This window comes from Bombus pyrosoma, linkage group LG10 (genome assembly GCF_014825855.1).
Source record: "Bombus pyrosoma isolate SC7728 linkage group LG10, ASM1482585v1, whole genome shotgun sequence".
NCBI lineage: Eukaryota > Metazoa > Arthropoda > Insecta > Hymenoptera > Apidae > Bombus > Bombus pyrosoma.
This window is the reverse complement of record NC_057779.1, coordinates 1904871-1920594: the sequence shown is the minus strand read 5'-3', so window position 1 is coordinate 1920594 and position 15724 is coordinate 1904871. Positions and strand designations below refer to the sequence as shown.

Sequence of the window (15724 nt, the reverse complement as noted above, 5' to 3'; positions counted from 1 at the left end):
TTTAGACGCGAAGATTCTTTGCCGTTGCAAAAGTCCTCTTACGCTCGACGATTCGCGTACATCTCGTTAGAAATGAAAGAGCTCGACAGCTACTTGGCGCCGCGATCGTCGTTTGCCTCGGGGAAACTTACCGAGGGTTTCCATCGACACCATGAAACGACCTCTTCCCTTCCTCCACCAGTACAAGTGCAATCTCAAACGTTCTTTCATCCCTTCTTGTCGTCCGTTATTCCGTTAAACATCTGGACCAAGGAAGAGTTTTGGTAACGATCGACAGACGAATGTCCATACAAATCTAGCAATGGAAGCGAAAGTCCCGCGATCGACTCGAACGTCCAATCGACGAATTAAAAGGATAATTCGTCGCGAGCGTTACGCGCGGGCACCGAGCGTTATTGTCGGCGTGGCGAGTTATCGGACTGGCTTGAACGAGCGTATCGATCGCCGGCTGCTGTACTCGAGGCAACGGGACGTCAACGTCCACGTCGATGTCTCTCTGTATCGTCGTCGTCGTCATTGTCTTGTCTCGGCCGGCGTCGCCTGAGCGCGGTTGACATACTGCCTGCGTACACAGGGCCCGTGATAAAGTAATCTGAATTAATTGGCCTCTAATTAATTAATGCAAATCACTGACAACTCGCCTCGAGCCGGCAAACTAATGATCATTTACGTTACGGCCCAACACGCAACGTCGTGTTCTCGTTCCTTTGGTCCACCACCACCGAACACCACCCAACCTAGGCGGGTGTAACGACGGGCAGAGGGGCGAGACGCCTCGAGGGCCATCTCATTCCCCTACGTCGAATCTCTCTCTCTCTCTCTCTCTCTCCTCTCTTTCTCGGTCCTTTTCTTTCTCTTTACCACTACCAACAACAACGTTTTTCTCTTTTTAGGCTGCGGAAAATAGCGCACACGTACGTACGTACGTACGTACGGAATGTTCGGTGGTTGGGCGAAAAGGACGCCGCTAGCACAGGGATGAGCGAGAGAGTGGTGGAAAGGGGTTGAGCTCTTGACATATTGCTACCTAGGCAACTCGACGAAGTGCTCTTCACCTACCCCTTCCCCCTGCTGCCGCCTATCTTTGTTTCTTCGTTTCTCGCTCTCCTCTCCGTTCCTGCACAGTCCCTCGACACCATCTTTCTCTCTTGCTTGCTTTTTTTCGCTCGTGCACCCTTTCTCTTTCCTTTCTTGTTCGGTGCACTCTCTGTTCTACGGCCGGGCCGCCAGTCTGCAGCGAGGTTCGGTCGGCGTTGCAAGCATCTCGAGAACAAAAAAAAGCTACCTCCTTTTCGCGGATGCACGCACGTCTCTATCTGAACGAACGGGTCGACCGACGACTCGTACGCGGACACGCTCGAAAATCATGTGGAATCGTAAATTTTCCTGGAAACCCGTACTCCAGGGGTTCGTTTCTCAGTTACGTTCTCTTATGTTAAAGGACGTCGTCGCGACTCGATGCGTCGACGTCCCTGATTCTCATCGTCTGTAATCTCGCGATCGAACGATGCAGCTTCTCGAATCGCGCGGAGCCGTCACGCTCGGTGTGTAAGTGACGGATATTTTTAACCCACTTTATACTGCACCCTATGTTACTCTGTGCACCGAAAATCACGTTGCAACGATGAAATAATTACGTTCACCGCTCGGCAGCTCTGGAAAGCGTTTTCGACAAAGAGAACGCTCCTTTCATCGGAAACTGTTCACATATTAAGCAGCGCCAGCAAGAAGGTAAAAATAAATTCACGTTTACAGGCTCGCTTTTAAAAACTGGGACGCCTGGTCTGACGGAGGGACGAAATATCGTTCGTTGCTAAAGAGATCGGGTAAATTGTGTTCCGCGCACCGAATCCTCCACTTCATCGTGTCATCCATTCGTAAAGACTTCTTCGTTTTTTCTACTTCGTCAAACCTGAACGACGCTTCAACCTTTTTTCTTCTTCTCTTTTCCTTTTTTCCTTCTTTTCTTTTCTTTTTTTTAGAGAGACGCATCCGTTTTTCCGCGAGATCGCAGAATTTATTCTATCCTCTTTCGTATGCGCGCCGGGAAAGAATTTTCGAACGTCAACCCCTGCAGTCGGATAAAGGACACATTAAAGTATTATTTACGTAACAGGCTCTCGGCCTGTTAAGGCTGTCATTACCCGTTTTTACGTAATGCGACGCCGACTGCGATGCAATTATGTTATCCCGTGCAAAACTCACGATTCGACCTCGCGAAAATCGCCACCCTTTCTGTTCTCGGCCTATCTATTTATACAATACGGGAGCCGAATATGCGCTCACTATCTCGTTACGCAATTGATTCAACACGATAATAACAGAGAACGTTGATATAAATCGTGGAATAGAAATAGATCAAACGGTGATTGGAGTTTCAGTGATGCAATCGGGTGACAGTTACTACGTCGTTTCAAGAAGTTGCTTTTTATCGACGTGTCGATATTTTTAGAAATTAATTCCTGCATGTTTTATCGTTAACTCCGTATTATTAAATGTTTCACGCTCATAGAAATTGAGAAAGAATACGAAGGAGAAATACGATAGAAAGATTCCTTTTTTAAAGAACATTGTTCGAGCTTTTCGTGCCAAAGCTTTCAATGGCTTGATTGCCTCTTGACGAGAAAAACAGCCAGACTGTTTCCGTACGAGGCGCAATCGTAGCTGACTCGCATCGCCTAACAGGGGCAAACACGTTTTCATTTGCAGCAGCGTCCTCGGCTCGCGGATTAGCGGAATATGCGCTCGCGAATCTGCATTGGATTCATCGAACAACGATAATGGACAAGAATAATTGTGCAAACGCTGAGCGTGGCCGACCGTATATCGCGATATTCACGTCTGAACTGGCGTCTCTGGACCGTTCTCTGCCTAATTCCACTTTTCCTACCGAAAAAAGAATACCGAGAGGAATTATTAATCGAACCCATTTTCGTCAAATTCTATTTCGATCAAGTATAATAATACTCGATGATATATACACGCAATAATGCTAATGATGATACGTACAAACTTTCAAGGCTGATTACGGATTGAACAAGAAGATCGTACGAGAATTACATCCAGCATAATTCCTGCTATCCCTTCTCTTTATCTTAATCGAACTCATTTTCATCAAGTTCTATTTATCGAGCGAGTGGCAAGATAATAATTAACGAAATGCGAGTGCTTGGTCGAAGAATGAGCAAAAATACTGCATGAATATATAAAGTCAGCTCACCGTTATTTTCCACAAAACAGTATTCCGTATTTATTGTTGCAAAAAGTTCGTTATATTTTTTCAAATCACGAAACTAGTATTATAGAGAAGAATAAAATTATAATTGCATTAATCGCGAGAGCCAAGGGTTAAGGTACGCGATTAAATGCAAATTCTACGAATTTTGACATACACCGACTTACACTACGATTTTTAATCTGTCAATTGTACCGAACGTCATTCGAGGATCGTAGATGTTAAATTATTCGATCGATCAAAAGCTCGAGTGCGTATTTTAATCCCGCGGACTTTACGGCATCGAAGCGGTCGTAATTCAAGGGAGCAGCCCCGTGTCCTTGCGGCACGTTGTTCACGCCATTATAGTTGGTACAATAATACGCGTGAATGGGCATGGAAAGTGTTATCGATGGGAACCGGCATGGGCATTGTTTTACGGTTTGCTTCTAAATGGTCCATCCATCACGCTTTATCTTGATGGAGTATTCTGCCCGCCTATTCATCCTTCAAAACGCTTCGCTACCGCCGCCAACGTCGCGCTAGCCCGCTAATTATTAGCCTTTCGTTCATTGTACAAGGCAGTGAATGGTCGCCAGGCGAAGAATGCGCTTTTCGTCTACGAAGAGCCGCTCGATTTCCCTTTTCCTTTCGCCGACTCCTTCGCGCGTACTTTCGCGTTGCGCGTTTCTAAAGATTCGCCGCTCCAATTACTTCGTAAAGGAAGAAGAGTACGAAGAACGGTGTGTCTTGTTTCCTGCAACGTGTTTTCGTCGTTGTTGGATCGTGGAACGTTTTTCAACGTTGGACCAAGACGTTTCGATAATCGTGCCGAGCCCAGGTTCCTCTAGAATCTAGAGATTCTCTAGAAACCTGGATATTTGCAGTAAGTCGCTATACGCTGTCCTCTATCGGCGTCGGATCCGCTTGATTTAATTTAACGTTACTCGGAGCTTCGTCGGATTTGCATAAGAATTTCGCCCGAGGCGATGAAGTCGGAGACTTCGTTAAAGGGGATTTTACAATAATTTCTCCTCCGGCTGCGCGAAGATCGTCGAGTTTTCCAGTTTGCCGCGAAAACTGCCAGCGAATATATCTCCTGTAGTCGAGAATCTCGCTGCCACTGGGCCCTCTTCACTTGCCCGCTCTGGGTATCGTGTATTTTTAATGCCATTCTCGCCATCCTTTGACAGTCTCGCTCGACAAATATTCCGCGAGCGCGAAAGGGTGTCACCGTGAATCTATTTCGTTGTTCGAGCGATGGACGAGCGCGCGTTTTTCAAGGGTTGCAAATTGAAAGCTCGCACCACCCGCTTACACGTTTCAATTAGCATCGTAACTGGTCGACTTCCTATAGATAATTTCCTATTAATATCCTCGCTACAAGCGGTGACCTGGATCGATCAGTTTCAGGACTCTTTCCCTCTCCTCGCTCTTGCTAGAGCTATCTCCCTTTCGCGTCGCCGTGGATTATTTTAGTTACACCCCGCGATCGAACGCTCGATGGGATCGAAAAAGAAACGTTAGGATTTTAGAAGACTCTGGAACTTTTAAAACTCCGATGCTTTTAAACATTTAGCGTCTCGATGATACTTTAACAGCGAAGAGAAGGAAAAGGACGATAGTACGAAAATTATCTCCAGCCAAACCTCGGCAATTCCAACATCTACGATTCGAAAACTTTCATACGAAGATAACGGTTTTGTAAATTACCTGACGCTTGCCCGTGCAAACTTCTAGAAGTCGAAATATTAACTCGCTTGATCTCGATGCAGAGGTTGTGTAATGCGGTTTGATTGCAGGTAATATGGGTGTGCATTCTCTGTCGCAAGAAGCAAGAATTGCTGTCGAAGACCGGACAATGGATAACGAAGGCGGGCCTAGCAGCCGGGGACAACGCGATGCTGCGACGGATGCAGGACATGCAGGTGGGTGGTCCTCCGGGACTCGTGGACCAAACTCAGGATAAAAGACCGAAACTCGAGAGAGCGCACAGCGCGGCTGAAAAGGAGAATTTACCATTGTTACTAAGGAGCGGAAGTTTGCTCAGAAGACAGTACTCTCAGCAAGAGCAAGTACGATTTACTTCATTCATTTAGTGTTCGACCGCGGGGATCAGCTTCCCCGTGGCCATTAAATAGCGCTCGTGCACGCACTGTTGCTCTGGATGTACAACAACAACAACAAATAATTAAAAAGCTACTAAACAATCTACAACAACAATTGCAAAACACTTGGCTAAGCGAATTCGGTCGAAGCAAGGCAATGCAATTGGTATATTTCACCGTGTGTCACTGTGCTCATTGTCACTAATCATTGCTGCTGCGTCTTTGAACAATTTATTTTAACGTTGTAAAATGAAATTCGACATGTCCAATCTTTTTATTCAATTCATCTTAACGTTGATAAAAATCGACAAACAAAATTCGATATATATTTGTTGGAAATTTTGTAGATAAGTCACAACAATTGATGTAACTCTTCTTACCAGAACACATCACCATTGCTTTCTCTACTCTGTGGCTAGTTCATTTACGAGTAATGTTTCTCTTTTTTGAGACAATGCAATTATGTTTCGAATGACTAGCCATCGTTGGGTATCGACACATTTTATCGTACATCTTTCACTAATCATACTCAGTCTAAATGGTCGCAAATTCTTTCAAAACTGAAAAGCGCCAGACTAACCGTCTTCGACAATCTCTGAAAACGAGTAGTTGTTAACATACGATACATATGACAATATATACGATAGATTGTCCAAAGACACAGTGAAACTGCATATTGTTCACCACATGCTGATATGATCAAACAAGAACGCAACAAATCGCACTGTTTGCATCCACCACTGCAACCCACACGTGACGAATCGAAACCGGGCCGATTGCGGCACGAAAAAATGGCGGTTTTCTGCTGGGGATTACAGGGCCCAGGGCGTCGACTGCCAACGAGCGATAGCGGAGTGGATATGTCCGTTTCGCCTCACTCGAGAAGCCTGCCGACGCCCCACGTAGCTTCGCCGCATCAGATGCAACAACCGCCGAGGCATCCGGACGCGTACGCGGAGGATGACCCAAATCTGTACAGAGGCGAGATCGACGGTCTTATGAAACAACAGAACTACCAGAGACAACGACCGATCTACCCGGTGAGTGAGTGGGACCGCGTTCTCGCGATTGGTTCAGCCTGGATCGAACGTGACGATGATGTTAGACGCTCGAAAGAGGGAAAGAGAGAGCAACTTGGAGAAATTAAACATTCAACAAGTTATGCACAACCCTGTACAAGCTGCGAGCGCGTAGGAGCAGACCGCTAGCGATATTCTTACGTGGGCGGTGCTCGAGGGGATGTTCTCGACGAGCCCAGCCACACGAACAGATCCAGTGGAACGAAGTTATCGAAGGGGAACCGAAAAATTTCGATGTCTGCTTTATCCTGGTCTATACTACTTCCTCGTGCTTCGCTACTGTTACCAGCTGATTGAGAAACGCGTATCTATCCCGTTCAGGACGGAGCATTATTCTATTTCACTTTCACCTTCCTTTCTTCATCTCATTTCATCTCATCGCCATCTCCTGCTTCTGCGCTGTCTCACTTGAATATTATATCGTGTTGTAATATGAAAATTGACGTCGTCTTGTGACAACTTGGTGTTCGATGGTTTCCGATTTTTCTTGCCTCTGAGAGGATCCGTTCGTTACCTTTTTAGGATCAGAACACGGATCTCGCGATGACATACGGTCAACCAACGGTAGAAGCGGGCCCACCACGAAGCGCTGTGCATCCTACTCAGCAACACTCGGTGCATCAAACGCAAAGCGCGCACCCACCGCAACCGATGGGTGGTCAGGTTGGTCTTCAGCCTCAGAGAAGCTTCAGCAGCAGCGAGGAAGAGCGAAGCACACCCGAGTGTGCTAGCGACGAGCCTGACGAGTCCGAGAAGGGTGAGTCTATGCTCGATTCTTGCTTCTGTTGCTGTTTCTTCTTTACGTCGAGTTTTTTCTTTAATCGACTTCGAGAACGAGATCCGTGCTTTAATCTCGTGGCCGGTATGCAATTATCGCGACAACAATTTTCTTCCACCGTTATTTTCCTCTTAATACAACTATGATCTTTAGCCGAGTAAATTTATAAACGATTTCAGAGTTCGAGTTTAATTAATTTTCTTCCGGTGGAGTCTCTTGAAAATCAACGATTCGTAATATCAATCGCGTCGCGATTCAGGGAAACGCTTTGAACAAAGATTGAGCACGACGGCGCGCGAAGGAGGTGACATTTTCCTAACCAATTTCCAATAAATTCAATGATCGTGTTTTTCTTCTATAAATAATAGTCGAGTAATAGCTCAAAACGGAAACAGACGAAGCTTTAATGGTTCGAGGAGTATATATCGTTGATGGCGTGGCGGCTAAATCTGACTGGTGGAAGTACGTTCGATCAGCCAGTTCGCTCGGACACGTGCAAAGTTCATTGACAACGATATTGGCCGTTACTCTTTCGGGATGTCACGTCCCCGCGGTGCCAGTCGTATAATTCAACAGCGACGCGGTTAAACGTCAAATCCACCACCGAATTACCGTCAGAGGCTGGTGTGGAGAATCGGTTGCGACGGAGAGTGACATTAGAGAGGGCGAGAGCTGATCGGTAGGGTCAGCTTTGCCCTTGAAACTCGGTGCACGAGGAGAGCACAGGTTTTCCGTGTCAGTGGATAATTGGTTTACGGAGAATGTGTGCACCTGTATCGCGATATTTACACGCGAGCCGTCGAAGGAAAGTGTAATCGACCGATCCGATGCTCATGCAGTCTAAAAAGCTCTCTACGTACGTACGCGTGTTTACAAAGCGATTAACGCTGCACAGCTAGCCAGCTAAGAAAGAAGCGGTTCGTTCCGGACCAATACGAGGTCGCAATCAATCTGTTCCATCAGTTATACCACAGATATCAATTGATTTTCAGGATCTACAGAATCCTTGAGATGATTCTATCTCTTAAAGATCAAAAAAAGAAAAAGGAAGGGAAAGAAGAAAACCATCGATAAAGGGAATGATGCGTAGAGCAGAGATTCTGCGTTGATTCTCACCTCAAAGAGTAGAATTTACCACAATTCTTAAGGTAATTCTACCCTTTAAATATAAAAAACAGAATTAATTATGGAAATGATGCGTAGAGCGGAGGTTCTTCGTTGGTCCATTGGATAGTGGAAAGCACTGGGAAAAGAATATCGAGGCAAATGAAATATTTGAAATGGGAAAGTAGGTCTACTTGGTGGCAGGCAGATCGGCTCGAATGGAGTGGCAGATGAAAAGCGATACCGCATTATCGTGAAGGCGGTAGGCGCGCGGGGGAAAGCGTAACCGGGTTCCTCCTTGGCTAATGAGTAAATTTAGGTTACCGATGCTGTGCAGATCCCCGGGTTCGGCCTGTTCTAGTGCACGCGTTCCTCCGTGTTCACGAGAGAACACTCGACACCGGCGCTCGCTTTTATGCGACGCATTCGAGCTGGTTTCGAAGAGCGGACAAGCGCCAGCCAGAGGGAAAGAGAATACGCGTATACGTGGCTCACAGTTGATTAGTGACGGGGATCGGTGAACTGTGAACCGATTCATCGAGGTGCGCATCATTGGATGGAGAAAAAAGCCTCGCGTGGGCTACTAACACACACTAGCTACCTGTCCGCCTGCCTCTTTCTTTTTCCTCTTCTTTTTTTCCTCTCCTTTTTTCTTTCTCTTCGCGCTGTTCTTCAACGTTACGCTGCTTGATATTTATTCTTCACAGTGTGACGAGGCGATAGGAATGAGTTTTCTGATTCTTTTGGAAATTCAAAGGACAGTCTTGATATATCGTTGGGTTTAAAGTAGTTTTCGATCGCTACGAAACTCTAACTTCTGTATTCCTCGTGGGAAGAGCTTCCATGGAAATGTGAGGGTTAAGCTCGTTTTTTCCATTCGTGAGAGTATCAGGCGAAGAAATCCTTGCTGGTGAATTTTCTTCCAATTTTTCCAATCCTCTACCCGAGTATCGAGTTGACCAAGGATACGTGTGGACTCCTGATCGGTATCCTGCGGGAATTCTCGGGTTCTGCCCTCACGGTCTCGTCATTGCATTGATTCTTGGTTATCTTACACCCCGCCTAGTTTCCCCCTCTCTTTCCGTTATATCTTTCCACCTTTTTCGTACCACCTTATATACACTCCACTTTTACAGCCTTTTACACTTTACTTCTTTCTTTTATTTTTATACTTTCTTAGAAATCGTTCTTTCCGTTCTACCTCTGTTTCTCTAGTTCATACTATTATTTCTCTAATGTTTTTTTTTTACGACAGTTACATTGATTTTTCCTTGCTTTCTCATCAACTAACGATATAATATTCTATCTATAATATTCTATCCGAATAAATATAGAGAATCGTCGTTAAGTAATGTTTCCTTCAACTTAGAAATTTAATCAACGATGAGAACCTGTTTTCAACGTCATTCGGTGAGAAAAATTTAACTTCAAAATTCGAACCACTTTCTCTGGTCCATCGACTCTACGTCCTCTGAACACGAAGTACTTGATATTACCCCGTTTGAAATTTTCCATCTTTTCCATCACCTTCTCTACAGTATCTTTTCCGTAGCCAGTACATTTCGACCATTCTTTTCACCCTCTCTTCCGATTCGCGCATCCGTCGTTCCTTTTTTCCGCATTTTCCCCCTCATCTCCATCCCCTACTCAACTCACTGCCACCCTCTCCCATCGCTCGCTACGCCCACACGGTCGGCGTGACGTCACGCGGACAACACGTGGGCGAATTCAAACATCTGCCCCTTTGCTATTTCTGGAACTAGTCTTCGCAGCAAAGAGGAGCAGAAAGTACCGGGCAGTCGAAAACAACGCTTCTCTTTGAGGGTTCCATTCACTCGCTGGAACCCCTTTGGGATATCGTTCCCGCATTTCAGGACGAGCATTTTCGACAGGGGCATGCACGCTCCACGCTCGCGTCAATGCTCGTACGTCGTGCACATAGTTGGATGCTTGGCTTCAATAGATCCTCCACGGTGACCGTGTTTACGCTTCTCGTCGCCAGCTACTCGGGATCGATTTTACCCGAGGCTGGGGTGGCGAATTTGAGCAGCGGCGAAACCGGATTCTCGATGAATATAGAACTGTAGTCTCTTCAAAAATTGAGGAAGCGGTCCACGAATTTGTTATAAGCTTACGAAGGTACCGTCTTCAATCGTTGTTGATAATGAAGTTGAAAATAGGACAGTGAATGTAACGAGAAACGTAAGGTACACGACGAAATTGCGTCAGTTTTTTTTCCGAGTTTCTTCAACGATTGTTGAGAGTTTGTTAACCTTTTAATGGATTCGTTTCTGGCAGCCAGGTTACTTTGATATTTAATTCGTCCCGAGGCGTCATAAAAAAATCGTCAGCGTCAGCGTTAAGTAGTGCGAGATTCAGCAATTCTGGTATTAAACGCGTCTCTTCTCGGTGGTCTCGTGACATTTCTTCCTCGACACTCTGTGTCACGAAGATTCGATGAAATTATGATGAAGAGGTCGGGGTTTTGAAGATCACGCGGAGAGCGTCTTCTAAATTTTGTACGAGTTTTATTAGGGACATTCATTCTGGCGGAATACGCGCTAGAATTAATACCAAAGGGATACTCTTCGTGAAAGCAAATGTTCAGGCCAAGCAAAGGTCGTGAATCACGAAGCCGATTTTCATTATATATAATACGTTTGCATACGAAACATCGAGAGTAAATGCGATCGCAGCAAACATGATAAGTATATTTTCGTTGATTTCAATGTCACTTTACGACTAAACAGAAGAACATCAGCATAGGCATAATTGAAGCTACCAACTCGATCATTCGCAGAGAACGCGTTAAATAATTACAAAGTAACAGACCGTTTTCCGACATTAAACACCCCCTTTACTATTCAGCTTCCTTCTTCCTTTCAATTTTTAAATGAGTTCATTCGCAGCAAACTATAGCCAGGTCTTTGGTTCACGTTACCGGTACTGCTTTTCCGATAACACGTCGAACGACTCTTTGTGCATCGACCTTAGGGACCCAAGAACTGCGCTGTCGGGACGCAGACGACCCCCTCTGGCAGTTTCATCGAAATTTAATCCGAAGACATTGCAATTTGACGGTCGACTGGTCGGGACTCGGATTCGAGTTCCCTTTACAGGCTGCGGGTTCGTGACCCCGCATTATCCTCATCCGGAAATGACTATCGGAATTGAAATTACTTTGTTTACCGATAGAACCAAGAAACTTAGTGAATCTTAATCCCCTTCCGGGATTTCCTCCTATCCACCGCCACGTAATTGAAAATTCGTTTATAAATATTTCCACGATATAATTGGCTCAGTCTTTTTTAAGCGCATCCGTATAAACAAACAAGATCGTAGCTACTCGTAATTCATAAAAGCTTTCACAAAATCACCGTTTAACACCGGTTACAATAATTTCTCGGACTATCCCTGGCTCAGTCTTAACGAAGCCAGATTAAAGGCTTACAAAACACATTGGCGGAGTTCGAAATGGTTGGAAACAGCGTCGGGGTAATCAGACTGGTTACTACTGAGCTGTCCATCCGTTTTCAGCATTCATGGAAACGCTGGCTGTCTGAAGCAGTTGAACGTTGCGGAACGGCGCGAGAGATTCTGAAATTGTATGTACAAGTGAGACGCGTCGACAGTAATACAGCTATACGCTTGGTGCGTACGCGCTGATGCGGATGGCTGGGCTAGCTGTTATGCAGAGATCGTGCCTATTAAAGTCGTTGTCACTTCTGTATAGCGTTTCGAATTTAGCTATTTCTTTGTTCAAACGTTGACGATCGCCGTGAAGATCTAAGTAGTGACCTGATTCGCTGAATTATTTTTCCCTCGATAGGAAAATGAATTTTAGGGTTAAACTTTGATAGAAATGGGTAAACGAAGAGTCGTAGAAAGACAATGATTGCAACAAATGTCAATTAGAACTAAAAAGAGCATCGATGCGTCGATTACACGATCCAGAAGACAAGTCTGTCGCGATGTAATAGTAAGAAAAATCGAAGACGAATCGCGTCGAGTTGAATTTGAATAGATGATGATTAAGGGGATTGGCTCGATAATTAGCGATGAGCGTGTAGGCTCGTTCGCGATGATTTCGTGCGTCGCGTGTGTGGTGGTGTCACGCGCGCGCGCACGCACCCGAGAGAGAAAAGGAAAAGTGACCGGCGTCAGTCGGACGGCGTTGTTGCTCCCATTCGTAGATGCACACAATACAATTAGTGACTAGTGAAATTAGTTTGTAGAAGTTACGAGAGGTAAGTCCGTTTACGCGCGCGCGTTCGCATCTCGCAAGTTTCCCTTTAACGAAGGATTTGCAGAGGGGCGCAGAGAGCTGCTGCACGTCCATCGGATCCCAGGCGGACGAGGAGAAGGGAGAGGCGAAGGATAAATTGTCACGGCCACGCTTTGGCCTTTCATCGAGCCTGCTCCGCCTTTGATTACCTTTCTCCTTTGACAGTTTCCGTCCGGCCCGACACCCATCCACGTTTTCCCCCGTTCATGGCTAAAATTCTATTAAACAGATTTTAATTCGTTTTCAGGAGCAACCTGCGTTCCCGGAGAGAACTCCCGTAGATTAAAACCTTCCCTCCCTATCCGCCCATCGTCCTACGCGTGTTCCATGCTGACGTTATCGACGCATCCACCGGCGACACAGAGAACTCTCGTAGAAGGGGAGAAACGACGTTTAATATATTTAATATACAGTAGAGTTATGGGTCAGGATATGACGCGGATATCGCGACGGCGATGTGGCGACGTTTCGTCGCGAACGGCTGCCAAATGAAAGGACGTTCGTGGCTGCGGAGCTGCAATTATCGTCGAGGTCTCCGATCACTCGATCTTGAGTTTTCTGTGTCGAGGAATTCACCACTACCTCCCCCTCATTGGTCTCGTTCGTCGTCGGAATAAAGTACACTCGGTGCTGCGTTCTAAGTTTAGCGATTTTTCAACGTGGGTGGAACGCGAACCAGATACGGACGCGAATACCCGGGGACCGATGGATCCGGAGGGATGAACTCGGCGTCATCTAACTTTTAAATTAAGACTTCGCGTCATCGTAGCTTCGACTAACGACTGTCTGTGTCTATTTACACTTGCGTCGCGAGTTTTCTATTTATCGTCGATACTATCGCACGGCAGAAGGTATCGCGTTCATGGATAGTCATAGCGCGCCTATCTTGCCTATCTCGAACGCTCTTCAAACACCCTTTGACACTCTGCCTGGTTCGTTCGTTTCACGGTACGAAACGTTTCTTTCGCGCGTAATACTTTGTAGCGGCCGCCGGGGCTGATTATGCAAAGGACGTCTTTTGCGCGGAATACCGATTATCGCTACTCTTTCAACTCTGAACGTTGCCAACCCCCGTCGTAGTATTGCAAAATGGGGCGCGTTTTCGTTCCTACGAGACGTCGAATTAGTTCAAGTACACTTGTCAGCTCGGTAACTAATCGCGACTCGTGAAAAAGAGACAAAGATTCACATTTTATAACTCGTTACATCATAAAATCAAGGTTCGGTACGTTTCACATTTAAATCGAGGACGCGGACCGATACAGATACAGATATGTCGTTCGGTTATATAAGGAGACGACGCCAGGCGCGTCTCGCGTGGCGATCGTATGGCCAATTTGCCCATTTTATGACGCATGATCATTTACCTTATTTGCAGCGAGTTTGCACGACGAACGAGACCTCGTCGACCCCCTTCCTTCCGGCTGGATCCTCCTTTCAGAAACGATCCAGATCGAATTCTCGAGGCCGGGCCGTATCATAATGAAAACGACGACTTACTTCTTGCGTGTAGCGAGAGAACACCAGACTCTGCCTGCAATGTATTACGATTACCATTAGTTTATACAGTGTTCGATTGTTTAAACATATAGAGCAGTTCTCATAGCAGTGACCAATCTTTGTTTCTTTTCTTTTCCCTCTCTGTTTGCATTGAAACCGATCTATATATCTAGAGTATAGACACCCAGAATTATTGTTCAGAGATTTACTACCATTCATCCCTGCGTTACCACCAAAACGTAGTTGATACTCTTCGAGGAGACTATTATTGTTATCCACTCTCTCGTTTGAACATGCATCTACACACACTTGAATTCTCCGAGAGCGGGGGGGGGGGGAAGGGAGGGGAGAGTCAAAATGAGAGAAACGATTTCTAGAATCGTCGTCATGAATTCGAAGAGATAATCGCGACCGCTCTTATTCGTGTTCTGTTCTTTTTTTTTTTTAAGTTTAGCGATAAGCGAAGCACCGTTACGCATCTGACGCAACATGTGTGATTTAAAGAGAGATCGCCTTTTAGGGGATAAACCGCCGTCCATGGTGGTGACTTCCAGGAGCTCGAGGGAGAAGCCCGGGGACAGAATGAATCGTCAGTTCCTCGCGGTACCTACTAATTTTCTCAAATGCAAATAAGGCAGTTCGTTTTCCGCTATATATATGAATCGAACGCATACATATATATATATTTACCTATATACATATATAATATATTTTATGTATAATATATATATATATATTATATGTATATCTTTGCGTATGCGTGTGCATGTGTGTGTACGTCATCTGCCGACCGGTCGCGAACGTATCGCGTCAGAATTTTCGGAAGATCTGTACGATTCGATCGATGTGTTTCTTTTTAAGTAGAACATCAAGCTATTTCTTTGGCAGTTCAATTCGTCATTGGGCTTTTTCGACTAGCCTAACGACGCGCGAAAACGAGCGAACGATTTGCCAAGGGACACGTGTGCGCTCACATGGCGTCATGTTTCTTTCAATCATCGGCGATTGCTCGAAATTGATTTTTCACGAATCTAACGAAACGGAACGTTCGCGCTCCTTTTTTCTAACTTCACAGACTTTAACGAAAAGAATCAATAGAGGAATTTTGCGATAGTTCGTGACGAATTAAAACTCGCGCGAACGAGAAGATTCTCGAATGTCTCGACGTGGAAGTGCGATCGGTCGGCAGAGCTGTAACAGATTTTATTTGTTCTACTTTGGACGGCTACGAATCGTGCACAGGTATACAAGTATCTTATCGTTTACACCTCACTCACGCCACGTACACAAATCGCCCACCAAAGAATACTTCCGACATTCTCACATTCTGTTGCTTCGATGTTCGTCTCGAAGACCCACGTTCTCTACCCATACATGCGATACTGTGCAACTACGACGAAGATTTTATCTCGTGTGCCCCTATATTATTCCGAAACGTTCCACTCCGTGCCCGTGAATTCTCGCACGCTAGCGTTTCCCTCCGACGATTCAGCCTTTCACGATCGAATCATACGTTCATCGAACGACTGTTTCTCAAGGGAATCAATCAGACATCGTCTACGATTCGCCTGAAGCGTGCGGAATTCTGTCTTTCGATGTCTCACCTAAATATACGTAAGTCCCCAGGCAGGAAACTTTGTGGTCGCTTTTTCGAGA

General features: G+C 45.6%; 1 protein-coding gene and 1 long non-coding RNA gene across 22 annotated transcripts in view; one reads left to right on the top strand and one right to left on the bottom strand.

Annotated features, from left to right (window-relative positions):
• The window catches only part of LOC122571849 (regulating synaptic membrane exocytosis protein 2), a 67030-nt gene that overhangs the window by 11884 nt on the left and 39422 nt on the right, over positions 1–15724 (top strand). For 13 of the 21 annotated variants that reach the window (XR_006318274.1, XR_006318262.1, XR_006318258.1 and 10 more), the window contains exons 3-5: positions 5017–5289; positions 6141–6362; positions 6924–7158. Coding sequence is in view for 2 of the 21 variants with exons in the window: in XM_043736084.1 (XP_043592019.1) it covers positions 5017–5289; positions 6141–6362; positions 6924–7158 (730 nt within the window). In the remaining 19 variants the exon portion in view is untranslated. Of the gene's footprint in view, positions 1–636; positions 1732–5016; positions 5290–6140; positions 6363–6923; positions 7159–13069; positions 14110–14588; positions 14672–15724 lie in introns of those variants that run through there. The other 8 variants (XR_006318270.1, XR_006318269.1, XR_006318272.1 and 5 more) reach the window with 7 other exon arrangements.
• The window catches only part of LOC122571857, a 47712-nt gene that overhangs the window by 4721 nt on the left and 27267 nt on the right, over positions 1–15724 (bottom strand). The window contains exon 2 of the long non-coding RNA XR_006318277.1: positions 13936–14102. This is a non-coding gene — a long non-coding RNA (uncharacterized LOC122571857). The remainder of the gene's footprint in view (positions 1–13935; positions 14103–15724) is intronic.